This window comes from Apis florea, unplaced genomic scaffold (genome assembly GCF_048593485.1).
Source record: "Apis florea isolate Af1SG1 unplaced genomic scaffold, ASM4859348v1 contig_3496_pilon, whole genome shotgun sequence".
NCBI lineage: Eukaryota > Metazoa > Arthropoda > Insecta > Hymenoptera > Apidae > Apis > Apis florea.
Window position 1 is genome coordinate 4677777 of NW_028256773.1, and position 18397 is coordinate 4696173.

The 18397-nt window shown below is 25.9% G+C and overlaps 4 protein-coding genes and 2 long non-coding RNA genes across 9 annotated transcripts; 3 read left to right on the forward strand and 3 right to left on the reverse strand.

Annotated features, from left to right (window-relative positions):
- Window positions 1-423: 423 nt before the first annotated feature.
- On the forward strand, window positions 424-7136 carry 7B2 (Secretogranin_V domain-containing protein 7B2). 2 transcript variants are annotated; one of them, XM_086913704.1, is made up of 6 exons: window positions 424-519; window positions 3981-4267; window positions 5138-5222; window positions 5434-5788; window positions 6103-6293; window positions 6751-7136. In XM_086913704.1, the coding sequence occupies exons 3-6, from the start codon at window positions 5151-5153 to the stop codon at window positions 6820-6822; spliced, it is 690 nt and encodes a 229-aa protein (XP_086769830.1). In that variant the 5' UTR covers window positions 424-519; window positions 3981-4267; window positions 5138-5150; the 3' UTR covers window positions 6823-7136. The 2 variants fall into 2 exon arrangements, with proteins under 2 accessions (XP_086769830.1, XP_003690692.1); XM_003690644.4 differs by lacking the exon at window positions 424-519 and adding an exon at window positions 1693-2018.
- Trf (TATA-box binding protein-related factor) lies at window positions 7128-9308 on the reverse strand. Of its 2 annotated transcripts, XM_086913703.1 has the most exons (6): window positions 8941-9306; window positions 8764-8878; window positions 8581-8687; window positions 8160-8403; window positions 7878-8076; window positions 7128-7803 (listed from the first exon to the last, which is right to left on the reverse strand). In XM_086913703.1, the coding sequence occupies exons 2-6, from the start codon at window positions 8860-8862 to the stop codon at window positions 7727-7729; spliced, it is 726 nt and encodes a 241-aa protein (XP_086769829.1). In that variant the 5' UTR covers window positions 8863-8878; window positions 8941-9306; the 3' UTR covers window positions 7128-7726. The 2 variants fall into 2 exon arrangements, with proteins under 2 accessions (XP_086769829.1, XP_003690685.1); XM_003690637.3 differs by having other exon boundaries at window positions 8764-9308.
- Window positions 9153-11389, forward strand: IFT52 (intraflagellar transport 52). The gene is made up of 6 exons (XM_031920390.2): window positions 9153-9824; window positions 9909-10126; window positions 10209-10317; window positions 10392-10674; window positions 10758-11006; window positions 11085-11389. Exons 1-6 carry the CDS (start codon window positions 9685-9687, stop codon window positions 11352-11354), a joined length of 1269 nt encoding a protein of 422 aa, XP_031776250.1. The 5' UTR covers window positions 9153-9684; the 3' UTR covers window positions 11355-11389.
- Window positions 11390-11741: 352 nt separating this feature from the next.
- Window positions 11742-14981, forward strand: Nf-YC (nuclear factor Y-box C). The gene is made up of 6 exons (XM_003690627.4): window positions 11742-11956; window positions 12124-12256; window positions 12366-12833; window positions 12908-13081; window positions 13160-13329; window positions 14313-14981. Exons 1-6 carry the CDS (start codon window positions 11934-11936, stop codon window positions 14383-14385), a joined length of 1041 nt encoding a protein of 346 aa, XP_003690675.4. The 5' UTR covers window positions 11742-11933; the 3' UTR covers window positions 14386-14981.
- LOC147656795 (uncharacterized) lies at window positions 13341-16507 on the reverse strand. Of its 2 annotated transcripts, none has more exons than XR_015293902.1 (3): window positions 16062-16507; window positions 15804-15994; window positions 13341-14710 (listed from the first exon to the last, which is right to left on the reverse strand). It is a non-coding gene; the product is annotated as an uncharacterized LOC147656795 (long non-coding RNA). The 2 variants fall into 2 exon arrangements; XR_015293903.1 differs by having other exon boundaries at window positions 15804-16009.
- Window positions 16508-17293: 786 nt separating this feature from the next.
- Window positions 17294-18210, reverse strand: LOC147656796 (uncharacterized). Its single transcript, XR_015293904.1, has 2 exons — window positions 18080-18210; window positions 17294-17817 (listed from the first exon to the last, which is right to left on the reverse strand). It is a non-coding gene; the product is annotated as an uncharacterized LOC147656796 (long non-coding RNA).
- Between the last annotated feature and the right edge of the window lie 187 nt (window positions 18211-18397).

The following is an 18397-nucleotide window of genomic DNA, read 5'->3' on the forward strand; positions in this document are numbered from 1 at the left end:
CAGATTATTTAAACTTCATAGGTCCAAATTTTTTTGATCACATATTAAGAAGATCTAAAAATCTAAAACAGAAAAAAGTAACAAAGAATGAAAAAAAGAGAAAAAATAAAAAATACAGAAAAATTAAAATAAATACAATTAAAAAAAAATTGTACAAATCATACAATTCTAAGTCATTCTAAGTCAAATCCTAAATATAAAATTGAAAAGACAGAAAAATAGGTCAGAGTCAAGGTAGAGCATTCCACAGGCGCCAGTAATAAGTGCACGGGAGAATGTAGTCCAAAACGAAGAAATCCAACCCACATAAAATGGACTTGGGTCCAAAACGAAAAGAGGACGAAGGAGGAGACTAAGGAAACAAGACAAGGAAGGAGATTCTATGTTCCCAGGTTCTAGGGTGAGACGGTTATAGCCCATTCACACAGTGGCTCCTCGGAGATCAATACTCGTGACGGCGAGACACAGCGTAACAACCTCACACCGCCTATCCAGAAGAAAATGTCATATATTAGAAAGGTAGAAAAAATTCTGATTTATTAGAATAGAGTTATATCACTATAAAATTTAAAATGAGAAAAAATATGGTCAATTAAGAAATCTTGATTTTGCTGTACACCCGATAGAAAATATGGTGATTTCAAATATATAATTGGTTATACATCTGATAAAGATCTTGGCTAATTAGAATATCAGAATGATCATCATTGTGAAATTTAAAATAAAAAAAAATATGACCTCAAATAATTAATTTTTTAATTGAAAAATCTTTTGCTCGCTATACTCGGTAGGAAATATATTGAAAATATGTTAATTGATTTCATTAAAAAAAAAAAAAAGATTCTAACCTATTATAAAAGATAAATGATCACTGTGAAATCTAAAATAAGAAAAAATAGTGATTTCAAATAGCCGATTAAAAATTTTTCACCATCTAGTTTCTCTTTTATACGTTATAAAATTTATTTTCCACATATTTTCTTTAATACACGCACCATAATGTACCTAACACATTTTCCATTAATTAATATTTTTCTTAATATAAATCTATGTGCCGATAAATGATCTTATATATACTTTATTTTATTTGAATGAATGAAGAGATTCAAAGAAAAATTTATAAATGAGACAATTATGAAAAATTTAACGATGATAAAAAATAATATTAGTTAAAGTATATTATCATTATGTAACTAATTTATCCAAAAAATTCATTTCAAAAAATTAAAATTTTTACTTACATTGTTTTTTTTGTGATATTAAACTAGTATGATGTTAATATTTAATAATGAATTGAAGAATATTATGAGATTAAAAGAAAGAGATTTAACTATTAATGATTTGACAGAATTTATGAATAAGAATTTCGATAGAGAATTTGGATGAAACAGAATTCGAAAAATTGAGGTTAGTAATATGTAGTTTTAGGAACCAAAGATTAGTAAAGTTAAAGCGTTTTGGATTATAAAAAATAATTTCTTTAGCAAATTATTATTTATATAAAATTATATATTTCTAAAATGTAGAAATGTAAAAAATATATTAACCACTTAATAACTACGAACAAGATATTCCGCATAATATAATTCATAAGAAGCCACAATATAATTCATATTTCGCGACATATAAACGATCTCACGAATCTGAATGCTGTTCACTAAACTGAAGTTAGGATTAATACCAACTCTTTCTAATGAACAAATTCACGAGATACTTTATCCATGGCGTACTACTTATATTATAGAATATTTTGACCATAATGTTGTTATTAATAATATGTAATATATAATTTTATTATATTGCAAAATATCTCGTAGTGTTATATAAATTGTGTTGTGAAATATCTCTTTTATGGTTTTATATAAATAATACTATATATTGTGAAATATATTGTCTATGATCTTATATGAATAATATTCTATGCTATGGAGCTATGGAATATATAATAATATTGTACTATATAGAATATTTTTTAAATTAATTATAATTAATTATGAAGTTATTTTCTATATGCTCAGGTAAATAAAATTTAAAAAAACTTTCAAAAAATTAATTAATTTCAAAATTAATAAATTTCATTTCTGAATTTTCCATATATCATATTGTAATTACTATTAAAATTTACAAAATAAAATATAAAATTATTATTAAAATAATACGTAAATTATACGTAATAAATATATTTTCATGTTAAAGAAGAACTTATATTATTATAGACGAGTATGTAGATATTATAGATATGTACATGGATATTCCTAACCTAAAATCGAAGTGACAAATCAATCATGAAGGGTAAATTAATGAATTTCTCAAACGTTTTAGTCATTTAACTGCCGATAACATGTCCATTGACGTAATGACGAACCCCATGCATTTTGACCCATCAAAATAAGTACATTTAGAACAATATCGAACCATTCAATGTCAAATCTCGTACTGAAAAGCATTTCTTCATTTTCAAAACATTCGTATACATATATTCGTTTTTTTTTGTTGATTTTTAAAAATACAATTGTTGGAAATTGATTTGTGTAATTTTTTAAATTAAAAACTTTTTTCAAATTCAATAGCTAAAAAATAATAAAGATGCAATTTATTTATTATTTAATGACATAAATAATAGATGATAAGTTTGTCAAATGAGAAAAGTGAAACGAATGAATAGCTAGATAAGAAGGTGCACCTGATAATCGGATAATACTTCCTTTATTTTCTTTATCTCTAGAGAAAAATAATCTTCTGTTTCTTATACTTTTTTTTTATTATAATTTTAATATTTTCTCGATATTTCATTGATAAAAATAAATGGAATAAATAAATTATTAAATAATTTATTAATTAATTTAGTTTATGTATAAGAGGATTAATAAATTATAAAACATATATAAAAATATAAAAAAAATATTAATATATTTTATTAACTAACTATATTGTTAAATAATAATATATTAATATAATAATATAATAATAATAAAATTGTCTCAATTTCTATGATATATATACTCATTTATTTTATATATACATTAATATCATCATTAAATCATTAAAAAAATAAATTTTAATTAATTAAGAATTTCTATTTAAAAGTTTTAAAAAATTGACTAATAATAAGACTAGCGATTAAACTAAACTAAATCTACATTCAAATCAATTTACTCCTAGAACTTTTATACAAAGGCAAACACGATTGTGGTTCACTTGGTAACCATAACGCAACGATTTGCGAGAGAACAAAGTGTCCCTTGCGCGAGAACATGATTCAATAAAGAGAGTAATTTTCGTCGGTGGACGGAAACACGGTAGCAATTTGATTTCAGAAATTGAGTTGGAAGTATGCAAAGCGAGACAATTATTAATGGACGTTTATATACGACCGTAATGAATGTCAAGGGTCTTTTGATCTCTCGAGCCTTCGGACGTCGTTTCATTTCGTGTTTTAGTCTTTCCATCGACGCGATGCTCTCTCAATAAAAACATTGCTTTGTGTCAAACATTAATTTCTATATCAGCAATGACGACATCTTGACAAATTTTTCATTAATATTTTTTTGGAAGTTTTTTCAAAATAGATATTATTTTAAAAATATTATTTTATTTGACATCTAAATCATAAATAAGTATTATATACTATGTATTTACTATTTAAAATCAAATTCGATGTAAATAAAATATTTATTTTCTCTTTAATCGAACAATAAATGTCAAAAATGATTATATTCTAATTTTCATTTTTTATTCCTTAAATATTGAAATAAAATTAAATTTTTTATATATTATATTTTATATGATTTCGATATATAATTTATAATAATTTTAAAGTTGAGAAACTGCTAATTTAATGTATTATTTTTTTAATAACATCAAAAAAACATTATCCATTTCGTATTTACAAAATCTTCCAAAAAAAAATATGATTCGAAGAGATGAAAATATTTTTATACATATCTATTTTAAAGATCTATTTCCCCCAATCCTGCCAGATACTCATCCTTTAATCGCAAAAATGACGTCACGAGGTTCAATCGTGGGCCGACCTTTGCTCGTAACTCGGTTTTACGAATGTGGGTTGTAAGAGAGGATTGTAGGCGGTACGGTGGCCGAATGTGAAAATGGAAGGGAGAAAAGCAGCGCGGAAAATACGGATCAATATTTCATGCGAGCACAGCGCCGCTTCTGTTGGAAGAAAACCCAACCCATACACTTCACCATTCGCGAAACTCGAGGATCGCTTCATCAGTACATTATTGCGATTATTACAAGATTTTTGGTAAGTTCCATTTGATCCATTTGGTCACTTTATTTTGGTTTATCTATACTGCTTTTTTTAATTTTTTTGTATTTTTACATATTCCAAAATTTTTCGAAATAGTTCGAATGAAAATCCGATTTAAAAATCATAACAAAAAAATTACGCGAACAGTTATTGGCCTCAAATAAGGGTCGATAATCTAACGATATTTACATTATTGTTTTTGATTGTAATATATTTTTATATATTATTATATAAATTTTTCAGTGAGATTTTTTAAATAGAATTAATTCTTATAATTTTTATAATGAAAAACAAATAAAATATTTGAAAAATTATTTTGTTTTTATGTAATAATGTAACGATGTATGTAACGATTTTGTTTCTTTTGTAAATTGTTATTATTTAATGCATGTAAATAATAACAATTAATAAATAAAAAAAAGCATTTATTTAAAATTAATCTAATTGATGTTAAAATTAATCTAATAAAATTAATAAATTGATGTTTAATTAATCGCGACGTACGTTTTTATCATATAAGTAATTCAAAAATAAAGTGCAAAGCTGTATTTTATTTACTTTAGAAATGGTTAAATAATAATAAGGATGAAGAATGAAATATAAAATATAAAGTACTTACTAAATATATATTATTAATTTTCCATAAATAATAGTTTTTTTTATGTTTAAATACTTATAAAAATTTTTTCTCGTTATCTTGAATAAAAAAGATTTTTATTTCTATCATTAATAAATAAACTATTAATAATTATTTATTTTAAATCGGTTTAAACAATTAATTATAATAAAAATAAAAATAAAATATTACAATATAATAAGGGTCGATTATAATTATATTACAAATCATTAATTTAATTATTTTAGATTACTCAAAATCATGTATTGGATTTTGTTTTTTTCTGTGGCTGTTGCTGTTCAAGCATCAGTATATTTGCCTCCACCTCTTAAGGTAACATACTATTTTTTATTCTATTTAGTTTCAATATATTTTACATATTAAAATGTTTTCAATTTATATTCAATTCAATTTACAATTTTACAAGTTAATGAAAAATTTTTTTAATGAAAGTTTTCATGTACAATTGTTACTTTTTTAACAATATTTTTATAGTGAATTTTAAATAAAATTAATTTACTAATTTATATAATTTTAATTTCAGGAAGAACAACTGTTGACTGACACTCTTCTCCGAGAATTAATCAATCAAATGGGAAATGAACTTATCGATACAGCAGATTCTTATCTAGAATATCAGGACAAACCGAAAGAAATTCCTCTTGAACTACCTGCCGATTACGATGGTATAGATACTTTAAATCCTAATCCCAGTATTCGCGATCAAGAATATTTACAACATAGCTCATTGTGGAGTCATCAACATATTACTAATAACGATAAAGTGAACGATAGACAAAGAATCAAACCTGGAAGCGTGAAAAATATCAAGGATGAAAAAGAGAATGCTTTACCTGCATATTGTACACCACCAAATCCTTGTCCAGTTGGATATACCAGTAAGTGATTTAATATTTTAAAATTATAATTGATATTTATTTTACATATTTTTTAATAATTTTCTAAATCTTTTTTTATTGTGAAATACTTATTAATAAAAATTTTTAATGCAACAAAAAATGTAATTTTACTTTTAATCAAAGTTTAATAAACGATCCATATTAACTTTTAAGAAGCTAGCTCTCATTATTAAAAAATAATTTTTTTAGATCTATTTTTTTTTAATATTCTATTAAAAAAATTTAATAAAACTTTTTTTTAATAAACCGTTAAATCAATAACAAAATTTAATTATATTATGATTATTGTATAGGTAAAAACAACTGTATCGTAAACTTCGAAAATACAGCAGCATTCAGTCGAGATTATCAAAGCGCACAAGATTGTATGTGCGACACGGAACACATGTTAGATTGTTCAGTTGATTCTACAAACAGCAACAGTCTTCCAAATATGCACATTTCAAATTCCAATTTCAATCAAATCGTGGATCAATTTCAAGTTGTAAGAAAAATGTTCATATTTTTATATTTTCATTTAAAAAATATATTTTCATATTTTCATAACATGATTTTTTATTTTCATATTTTTTTTTAGAATTGAATTATCTAATCAAGAAGTTATTAAAATATTATTATTCTATTACTCTATCAATTTTTATTTTCTTTAATTTAATGCCTTCGTTACCGATATTTTGAATACACTAAAGAATAATAAATCTTTATTATTCTTTTTATTATTCTTAAAAATTAAGAATTTAAAGATTTGAAATATAATTTATGATATACCAATAAAAGCAATATGAAAATAATATTTTTAACTTTTTAAAAGTGAAACTTAAAATTTTTTATTTAAATTTCTTAATTTATAATATTATAATTTTTTGCTTTAAATTCTTTAATTTTAAATTATATATTAATATAAGTAATAAATTATATTAATAATCATTATATTATTTTAGGAAGAAAATCCTTTTTTCCGGGGTGAAAAATTGCCGATTGCGGCGAAGAAAGGTTTAAATGTCGTCTATTAAATTGACATTAACAAAAATTAAATATCTGACATATCTTATTGAAAGATGTTAAGATAACAAGGATTGCAAAACATTTAAAAGTATATCCAAAAACATCTACAAACCAGTATACAATTCCAATAATACAATAAAAGAACAAGAAAAAAAAAATACAAAAAATAGATAAATTTGTTAGAAAAGATTTTTCATAATCTGAAATCCTGGTGCTAAATAAGGATACAAATATTTTAATATCTTAATGCTACTTTTAATGCAAAATGATAATTTAAATTAATGTATATGTTATTAAATAAAATATATATAAATGTTCTAAATATATTGTTTTTAATAATAAATATATTGTCAACAATTACCTATATATTATATATAATAGAAAATTAAATATAATTAAATAAATAAAATAAAAATAAATATTTCCAATATTTCTTATAAAAATTCGTATCTTTGAAATACATTATATCTAAAGAGATAAATATTTTATAAAAATTTATCAGTTACATTTATCAGTTGTTTTATTTTTATAATGATATAATATTGATTAATATTTTTATATTTATAATGTTCAGAAATATATGATGTAAATTTATTTCTATAAAAGATATATATTTGTAAGTTATATAAGAAGCTTAACATATTATATATATATGCTCTTATATTTGTATAATTTTTATATAAATTATATAATTAATTTATTAAAGAAGATCAGAATTTGTGCAAATATTATTAAGATGATATTATATACACTTATATACTACTAATTTTTACTGATAAAAAATTGTTGCTTTCCTATTAATTATATCCTATTAATTATATAAGCTTAAATTATATTTGATAACATGATAAATTTTAGTTGCTTTTATATAAATTATTTATCTTACAAAAACTTAAAATATGAAAAAATTTATTATTGCTTCCTGAAACTTTTCAATATTGGATATATATTATTAAGTGCATCTTGCAATTCAGTTCTATTTTTTGCTCCTAAAAAATTATTATATATATTTCCATAAATATTTATTAAAGTTAGAAATCTCTTTCTTTTAGTTTATTCTTACCTGTTAATACCACTTTACCATTTACAAATATAAGCAATACTACTCTTGGTGATACCATTCTATATATAAGACCTGGATAAAGTTCAGGTTCATAACTAGAAAATTGTCCATGTATATGATTTAGATTTTCTAATTTAATTGGAAATTTTAGATCACATGTAGCAACTATATTTTGTATTTTAAAATTATAAAATTTGGCCTGTAATAATAGACACGTAAAATAAAATATAATAAGATTATTATTTCTCTATTCATTTAAATATAATATATAATACTTCTTACTGCAAAACCTAATTTCTGAATTATTCTTGCAAACTTTCTTGTTGCTAAATAAGAGTCTTCTTCACTTCTTGCACCTGTACATACTATTTTTCCAGAATGAAAAATTAATGCAGTAGCTCTAGGATTTCTAATCCTCATAATCAGACCCATAAATCTTGCAGGATTATATTCAGAGTTTCTTGTTCTTGTATTAATATACATTAATGGTAACTCTATGCCTAAATTAACTGTAGAAACTACATTTCTAAAAAAAAAAAAGAATATAGTTCAACTATGTATTCTTTATTTATTTGTAAATTTGAAGTATTCACTATCTCTTGAAATACATATAATAAATTTAATTATTTCTCATAAAATTTATTTAAATAGTTTGTATAAAAATGAGAAAAAGATTTATAACTGAAGTACTTGTATCACTTACTGTAAACAAGGTTCTATCACTTCTTTTGTACTATTAGCCGGGGTCATAGGACTTATCAATGATTGTGGATTAACATTTTGCGATGTACTCGGTCGTGGAACATTAGTCTAAGATAAAAATTAATAAATAAATCGAAGAGTTTATGAACAAGTGTATACTCTATAAACATATTTATTAATTTACCGATTGCGGCGGACCCATCAAACCATCCTCCCCAGCATTTTTTGCAGGGTTACCAAGTAACTTTTTTAATTCATTGTCTTCTTGTACAATTGCAGTCATCTTGTTTGTATCAATTCTTGAATAATTATAAAATCATTTTAATCACATGGACCACCAACCATTTTGAACAATACTCACAACTAGTGCGTCATTTGAAACGCCATCTATATATGATCAGCTGATTGTTTTCATACATTTTAATATAAAATAATACAACAGATGACATACAACAGAATATATAGGCTTAATACTCAATGCACTTTTTTGTTAATATTATTTTCTTTAATTTTTTTGTTATTTTTTTTATTGCTTGTTTAAATTTCATTATTGTTAAATGTTTCGCACCAAAACACTCATATCATCTTATATATATTGTAAACAATATTATATTAATATTTTATTAAAAATCAAGATTCATTGTAATTTTAAAAAAAAAAGATGCAATTGTTGACAATTGGCATCTCATTATATGCGTCTATAGTCATGCGCCAAGAGAATACATATAGATAAGAAAAGCAAATTAGAATAAAAATTATAGAATCAGCGCCATCTCTTGAGTGCTTTATTTTACCTCCCTTTGAAGAAATTTTCTTTTGATTAAAAAATGGCGTTGATAGTCAATTCTTATTCTATCTCTATTTTTTTTCGTATACTTAGTAATACATCATGTAATAAATTTTTACATCCCTCATGTATTCTTACACGAGCCAATTATAATTGAAACTTTGATATGATTATAGTTGCCAATGACAACGATGAATTATACGTTAAGTATAGAATCGTATCAGAATATAACTTAATTAGTATACACGATAAAAAAATAGAATTAAGTTATCAAAAATTGTTTTAAGATTTATTTAATATAATAAAGTGACAATCACTATGAGCTCAATCTTTGGCGGCAGTGACAATAACAATAATTTAAATGTCATTATTTTTGACGCGTCAAAAAACGAGAGAAAATTGAACGAAGAATTTAAAATATTACAAAGAAAATTAAAATCAAAATGGAAATTCATCGAGTAACGTTATATTAATTATATTTTGATTATATATTTTTATTGAACTCAAAATACATTTTTTTATATTTTTCATCATATTTTTAGAAACAACGATATTTTAACGGAAGAATTATTATCAACAGGCAAAATATTAGTATTGCCTGGTCCACGAAATAAATTTACAGAATTAGAAATGAATTCGATTAGAGCGTTTTTAAATTCTGGCGGACATATTTTAGTTATGCTTGGTGAAGGTGGTGAAAAAAAATCAAATACTAATGTAAACTTTTTATTGGAAGAATTTGGCATAATGGTGAACAATGGTATTTCATTATAAAAATTTCTAATGAAAGTATAATTAAAAAAACTTTATTTCATTTTATATACTTATTATCAAATTTTTAGACAGTGTTATACGTATGAGTTATAGTCAAACAATGCATCCAAAAGAATGTTTAATTTCTCAAGGAATGTCAAACAAATCCATATTTTCAAAAAATCATGATGAGTATATGTAAATTATTCAAATATAATTATTAATTATCATATTATATAAAAATATTTTATTTTTAATATATCATATTACAGAAATATGAACTTTTTATATCCATATGGAGCAACTTTAAATGTAGCACAATCATCTAGAGTTGCATTATCAAGTGGATCAATAGCAATTCCAACAAATAGACCTATTTGTGCTTATCATTATAACGAAACCAATGGTGGAAAATTACTTGTTTTAGGTTCTTCAAGAATGTTAACCGATATATATATTGAAAAAGAAAAAAATGATTTATTAAGACAAATGATTTTTGATTTTTTTGAATCTACAGATATTGTAATTAAAGAATCTCAAATGGATGATGTAGATGTAAGTTTCTATATTTTAATAATTTATCATATCAACAATTATTTACTATTATTAATGATAATGATGATACAATATTTATCTAGTTCTGGGAATATAATTTTATCCCAGATATTACACAACAAGCTGATAATCCAAAAGTATGTACTCAGGATATGGATATTATGGATAATCCTTATGATTATACCAAATTGTTTAAACATCATCTTTATTCAGTAAACTTAGATATGGTACCTTCTTGTATAAAGGCTTATGAAGTTCTTGGTGTAAAACATGAACCACTTACTCTTATTCCACCACATTTTGAGACTCCATTACCACCTATGCAAGCTTCAGTAAAAATTGTTATTATTACATTATAAATATATATTTTAAATTAGATATATGGCAAAACAAATTTATTTTTTTTATAGGTATTTCCACCAAGTTTTCAAGAATTACCACCACCAGCTTTGGAATTATTTGATTTAGATGAAGCTTTTAGTTCTGATTTATTGAAATTATTACAATTAACAAATAAATATATGGCAACAAAAGATTTATCAAAAGATATGGAATTAGATCATTACATTCGAGAATTTGGAAGTATTATTAGAATAAGTAACTCGGAAACTCATTCAGCAAAAGAAGTATTAAATATAGTTTTTCAAAGTATCTGTAGTTATAAAGCTATGCATGAATGAAAAAAAATTGTACATATTAAAATTATATATATTTATATGTGTTTTAATATTTTACTTGTACCACATTTATAACATAAATGTACACAATGTAAAAGATATGTATATAATTAAAAGGTTATAATATTGTATATTTTTTACTGATTAAAATTATTCTCAGTTATCTTTTATCATGACATTTTATTTTATGGAATATTATTTCAAAAGTTTTAAAATATCGAAAAAAATCATAAAATTAAAATAAACCTTACATTTTATATAAATTTATGCACTTTGTTCATAACTATTTTAGACAAGGAAAGACATAGATAAGAAAGTACATTAGATATTGCGTTGTGCCTTGTCCGTGATCACATATAATATAAAATGGACGTTACTGCCATCTACCGTGAACACTCTGAAATTTGAAGTAAAATAAAATTGATTATCATGGCAGTATAATCATTAATGCACATAATTTATTTGTCAATAATCAACAAACTAAAGTATTTGTAATTTACTTTAAGTTTATTTTAAATATTAAAATGATTTTCATAATTTAGAATATTCTTTCTTATGTCGTTTCAATAGTGTTTATAAAAAATGTCGGTATTCTTCGTGAATGCGTGAGTAAATTATTTGTTTCTATATTATTAGGTTATATATATATTTTTCCTATATATCTATTTCAAAATTTGTCTACTGTTACTTACAAAAATATGATACATATTGAATAAATAGATATAATGTAATGTAAATAAATATATTAATTTATTATTATTATTCTATTTAGTAATCAAGATAGCGAAGTTGAAGGCGATTCAAATGGAGATTTACAAATTGCATCGCCTGGCAGTTCTGAAGCTCAACAAACTTTGGCACAATTTTGGCCAAAAGTTACAGAAGAAATTAAAAAAATTACTACTGTAAATAATAATTTAAATATTATATGTTTTATAACATATTATTTATTTTATTGTCACTTTATTGTTATAATGATTTAATGATTAATTTTATTTATTATTGGATTTATAGATGGACTTAAAAACACAATCATTGCCATTAGCAAGGATAAAAAAAATTATGAAACTTGATGATGATGTTAAAATGATAAGTGCAGAAGCTCCAATGTTATTCTCTAAAGCAGCAGAAATTTTTATACATGAATTAACATTAAGAGCATGGGTTCATACAGAAGATAATAAAAGACGTACTCTTCAAAGAAATGATATAGCAATGGCAATAACTAAGTATGATCAATTTGATTTTCTAATTGATATAGTCCCTAGAGATGAATTGAAACAGAGTAAAGCACAGACTGAAAGCACTGTACGTACTTCTATGAATTCAGATCAGGTACATTACTACTTTCAATTAGCACAACAACAAGCTTCTGCCAATCAAAATGTGCAAAGTGGTAATGCTACTACACAACCTATACAAATAGTGCAACCATCAACTGGACAAATACAAACAATTAATATTGGTAGTCCAGTAGAACAAGTATGTATATTTTTTCTTATAAAATATTCTATTTCTTTTATAAATTGAAATATTTATTAGATAATTTAATATAGGAAAGCACTACTCCAAATACAGCACAGACTGTAACAGTACAAAGTCCACAACAATCATCAGGCCAACAAATTATACAATTACAACAGGCTCAACAAACACCTACAACACAAACTGGGGGAATACAAATTGTACAACAAATTGTAACACCTAGTGGAGAAATTCAACAAATACCAGTATGTATACTGTTAGGATCTAATATAAATTTATTATTTATTTATATGTTTATTTATTCAACTTGTATATAATTTTAGATACAATTAACGCCTCAACAACTTCAAATGATTCGCATGCAAGTACAAGGTGGAAGTAATCAACCAATTATAATTCAAACTGCTCCTATACAAGCTCAACCCCAATTAATACAGGTTGCGCAAGGTGCTCAAGCACCGGTGTTTCTACAAACTAGCGGAACAGACAATGAGTAAATATTAATTAATTTTAAGAAATATTTAATGTTTAGTACAACAAACAAAAAACCGGATAAAACAGTAAACGTAAACAATTGTATGGTAAGGAATAAAATTTTTTGTAAATTATTCCTAAAACAAAAGCGTTTTATAACTTTTATCCTTACTACAATACGATATCGCGAAAATAATTTCTGCTTGATGTGACTATAAAATTATACGATTATACCATGAATAAATGGTTTAACTTCGGCAATTAAAGTTAAAATTTTTAATGAAAGTAAAATTTCGTGATCATTTAAATACTTTAAAAGCTGTTTTCAAGGACAATGTATATCGTAGAGCGGTTATAAGATGCCGATCGAAGGGTTGTCACTGAAGCGAAATGAAGTGAATTGAAGCGAGGTAAAGTGAAGAATAAAGATAAGCAGCCAACGCAAGATGTAATCTGATTCGTACGTCGCGTTCCTTAGCCGCTGGCTGCTTCGCATGGCTGAGCTTAGGACTGGCTGGTGCAACTTGTATTATGTTTCACGTTGCTGCGGTTCTTGTCTGGCAAGTCTTGAGCTCGAAGCCTTCAACAGTTTCGAAACGTCACGTAATAATAAATATATTAAAATTTATCCACTTATAAATTATACTGAACCATTTTTGATTGCTCAATCAACTAATGCGATAATCTAAGGAAATATTTCATAAATGTAATATAATTTATAAATGGTAAATAATAGCAATAATGGCAAAAGATTCGAAATTATTTTATGTAATTCAAGATTATGACACAAATATAATTATGTTAACATTACATTGTAAAATATTAATTATTATTTATGTATTTATCAGAATTTTTAATTAAAAATTTATAAATCAAAAAATAGAAAAACAAAATATATTAGAAAAATAATAACATGTAAATTTATTATACATTTGCAAAATCTTGAAAAATCATCGTTAAATAAAACAAAAATATCGAACTATTATTATCAAATGATTGTAGCTCCACGAATATTTTCATCGCAACGAAGAGTAACGGAAGGATGAGTGCCCTAAGCAGGAAGACTAAGAGATGAGGAAGAGGGTAAAGAAGATGGTGGCACGTCCTGAAGTCCTTTTATTAGCACGGAACAAAGATGTGCTCCATTTAGTGACGTTGCCACCATGGTTCTGGTTGCCAAGGAAACCTTGTGCGCCCAACGTTGCAGTCTCAAACATACTCTCTGGAGATTTTAATTCTTCCTTCAAGAACGCTTCGATGGGTCCTTCCACCTCGCGATCTACGCCACTGCTTGAATACTCGGATTTCACGACATGTTTACAAAGATCCTAGAGATAAGTTGAGAATGGCCGCCGCAGCCCATGCCTCCTCCATGGGTGTAAGGTGACAGCTGCCTGCGCCTGCGTTACATGCACACAGGGTGTCCGAAAATTAGCTTGCCATCTCATTTGTGATTTATATACGCACTGATTAATTAAGAACAACATTCACAACATATTTTAACTTCATTTCTTGTATCTTAATCCTTGATACTAGAAATTAAAGTTATAAATATTATAAGGTATTGATTAAACTTGTATCTACTAAACTAAATATTAAACAATAAAATTTATCAATTAAATTTTTATTAAAAATTAAGTAAGATAAATAAATTATTTGTGTTTGAAATAATATTTTGTATTTGGCAAAATTTCCCAATCATTCTACTATTATAAATAATTTTATAGATACCAATTCCGGGATTTCTAAATTGTATATTTATAAAATTTGCTTTTCTAATTATCCATTCTCCAAGCAGTAAATTATACTAATTATACAAGTGACATTTTCGAATCGTACACCCCATATAACCTAAGATACGTTTGTACATACCTACTTAAACAAATCCTTTGGTATGTGTGCGCGAGATCCCCACCCTTACATACACATATATAAGAAAGAGAAGGAAATATCTCGCTTACTTAGCTGGGGCTGAACCCACCCGCAGGATTTCTACACGTGTGTGCACTTATTTTAGCAGGATCTTATCGTGAAGATGTGTCGTTCGAAGAGAAACAAAAGACTACATTTTTTAGTGAAAAAAAAATTCCAATTTTTCTCTTGAAACTATTTAAATTGATAATAGTATCTCATATCTAATATTTTATTTAAAGTAGTGTTTATAATTTTAATTATATAGATATCATTTTATATCATAGTTTACTTATTTTTTACGCCAACTATAATAAATAGTTTTGATGTATCAAATGACATCAAATTTTTTTTAACGATTACACAAAGTTCCGATTTATAATTATTATATTAATTATAATCATAATTTTTAAAAGAGATAAAAATGGATATCTAAATATATTGATAGAATTTACGAATGAATATTTTTTTATTGATGGAAAAATGTTTACCATTAACTTTTTTGTCGTCTATCGAAATGACCGGCGGAACCCACTCAAGTAAAAGTTAGTTTGTTCGGTACTAAAAGACATATGTACATACCTGAACTTCTATAAAGTAAATATTCTGGCCCGTACTCATACATTTTTTTCTAAAATGCTCGTGTAGGTGTGTGCACCCTTGGGTGGTCGACGCGCACATCGAAGCACACCATTTGTACGTTAGAGATAGACCACAAGCATCCCGCATACTTCAAGCTAGCACTGCACTTATTCGCACGCCGTCTTATTTATCTGTACACAAGGGTTCTTCGCAACGGTATATAGAACTACGATATCATTATATTATAAAGGTACCAACCCTTATATCGCCTTCTTTTTCTAACTGAGACAACGACTGGATTCGACCAACAGGATGTCGACGCCATGTCTCTTTTTCATGTGCCTTTCTTTATTACCTTCGATCTCTGTCGAACGACTCTTGGGAAACTTGACAACATCCATTTCGCGTAACGCTTCGCGGGTTATATCGCATTTATATTCGTGAATCGTACATGTAGATTATATAGTATATAAATATATATATATTTTTCTCTTTTTTTTTATCCTTTAAAAAATATTACAAAAAATTTTAAAAAAACATATGTCTAATTTGTCTAAAAGATAAAAATTTCTCCTTTTCATTGCATTGTAAAACTATGATCGGATTAAGGTAAATACTTATTCTGCTCTGTTGCACTTATTCGAAATAACCTAAAGATACTAATCTTCTTTGTCGTTTTTCGAAGAATTTTTCCGATCGAAATCGCTTTTGCTTTCGGTTATTCTTTTGTTTATTATTTTCAGGTATATACTATTTACAGATATATAAATTTGAAAAGCGCAATCGACATTATGGTGAATAAATAACACGAGGAAATGAATCACTTAATCATATTCGCCATCGTATGCACTTTGATGCGAGAAATATTACGTATCAGGGATGAGAGCGAGATAATAAAGCAACCGTTGCACATTCTCTATCCCGCATTCGAGCACATTCTTTTTTATTTTATATTTTATTTTATTTTTTGTCGAAATTAATTTCCATATTTATATTTTTAGACATAAAAAAAAAATTAACAATATTTAAATATTGTTTGCTTAGCAAAATTAACATTCTAAAGTATTTTATAGTTTTATTAAATTATATTTAAGAGACTATTAAGTGTGTAAAAAAATTATAAATTTAATACTGCATTACATTATATTCATATGGGAAATTTGAAGAAAATAGCCTTTTATTTTATAAATTGAAATACCACGTAAGAAGCAATTTTGAAAAATTTCACGGTAACATTATCTAAACTTTCAAGGAAATTTGAGAATCCATCTAGTTCGTATAAAACGCGCATTGGATGTAAGAGCAGGTGGTGGGAAATTAGGTTGCTACCCTTGTCTCGCATCGTCCTGATTATCATAGTCAAAAATATAATCTTCGTCTCGTGCGCGACATTTTCATTAGTTGCAATCTTATACCACAAAAATATTCATGATCTATTATTATAATTAAAAAAAAGTTTGAATTTCTTTCAATTTGTGCAATAAATAATATTTTGTGTTAACAAAATAATATTAAAAGTATATATATAACAAAATTTATGTTATTAATATTCGTTTAACAAATATTTTAAAATTAAAACAGAATGTAATTGAAAAATACATACAAAATAATTTATATAAATAATTGTAATAATATAAAGTATATAATTGACATATATACATTTAAATTAATTTAAATCTGAAAAAATTCGTTAGTTTATCTAGTATTCAGAAATAATTGTTATTTTAACATGCAATGATAGGTAGCAAGGACAAATATCTTGGGCCATTTTTATCACACCATAATCGATAAAAAGGCAAAAAAAAAAAGAAGAAAAAACATTCTCCTTCCAAGAAGGCAGCAAGTATGACGTAGGGCCGCTGGACCTCCCGTCAAGAATTCTCTATCTCCGATTATAAAACAAAGAAGGAAAAAAAAAACGCATGCGTACCACGCTGTGGACGCGATGCAAAAGAACAACGTGAACATTCGTTGTCGCATCACATTTCCCGGTAGATTCAAAAACCTGTCTCATCTGAAAAAAGACGTTAAATCGAAAATAATCATATACATCAAACGCTGCCGAACAATGTAACCGAATGCAATCTCTACAGAGGTCACCACTAATTGCCAGTACTATGGCAACGATCTTTGGCACGTGGAGACCTCTTCACGGATTAAAATCTTTCACCATGCATTAGAAACGACCACTTTGGACCGCGTGTATTCCACCATTAATTCGTTAACCCCGTGCTGTGCATTCCTTCGCGGTTATCAAGATCGTGAACATAGACTACCTTAATAATTATTCCACGATGGACTTCTTCCTCGTACGGGCTGTAAACGAAAAAAGCAGCTGTGGGTCTGTCAGTCGAGAGCGATTCGTAAAAACGAACGGTGACAGGAGGTGACAATTATTCGAATAAGGGGGTAACCTGATTGTGTCTTTCTTCGTCTATCATCTAGATCCGTTCTTTGTTGTTTCTTTTCTTTGTCTGATAATCGAGTGGCCAAGCGAGTTGCCATTAGCCTCTCTCATTCTAATTAACGAGCGACCTGTACGCGTCCGACCAACGAAACGAGACGACGAATAGAACTGCTAACAGTAGGATGAA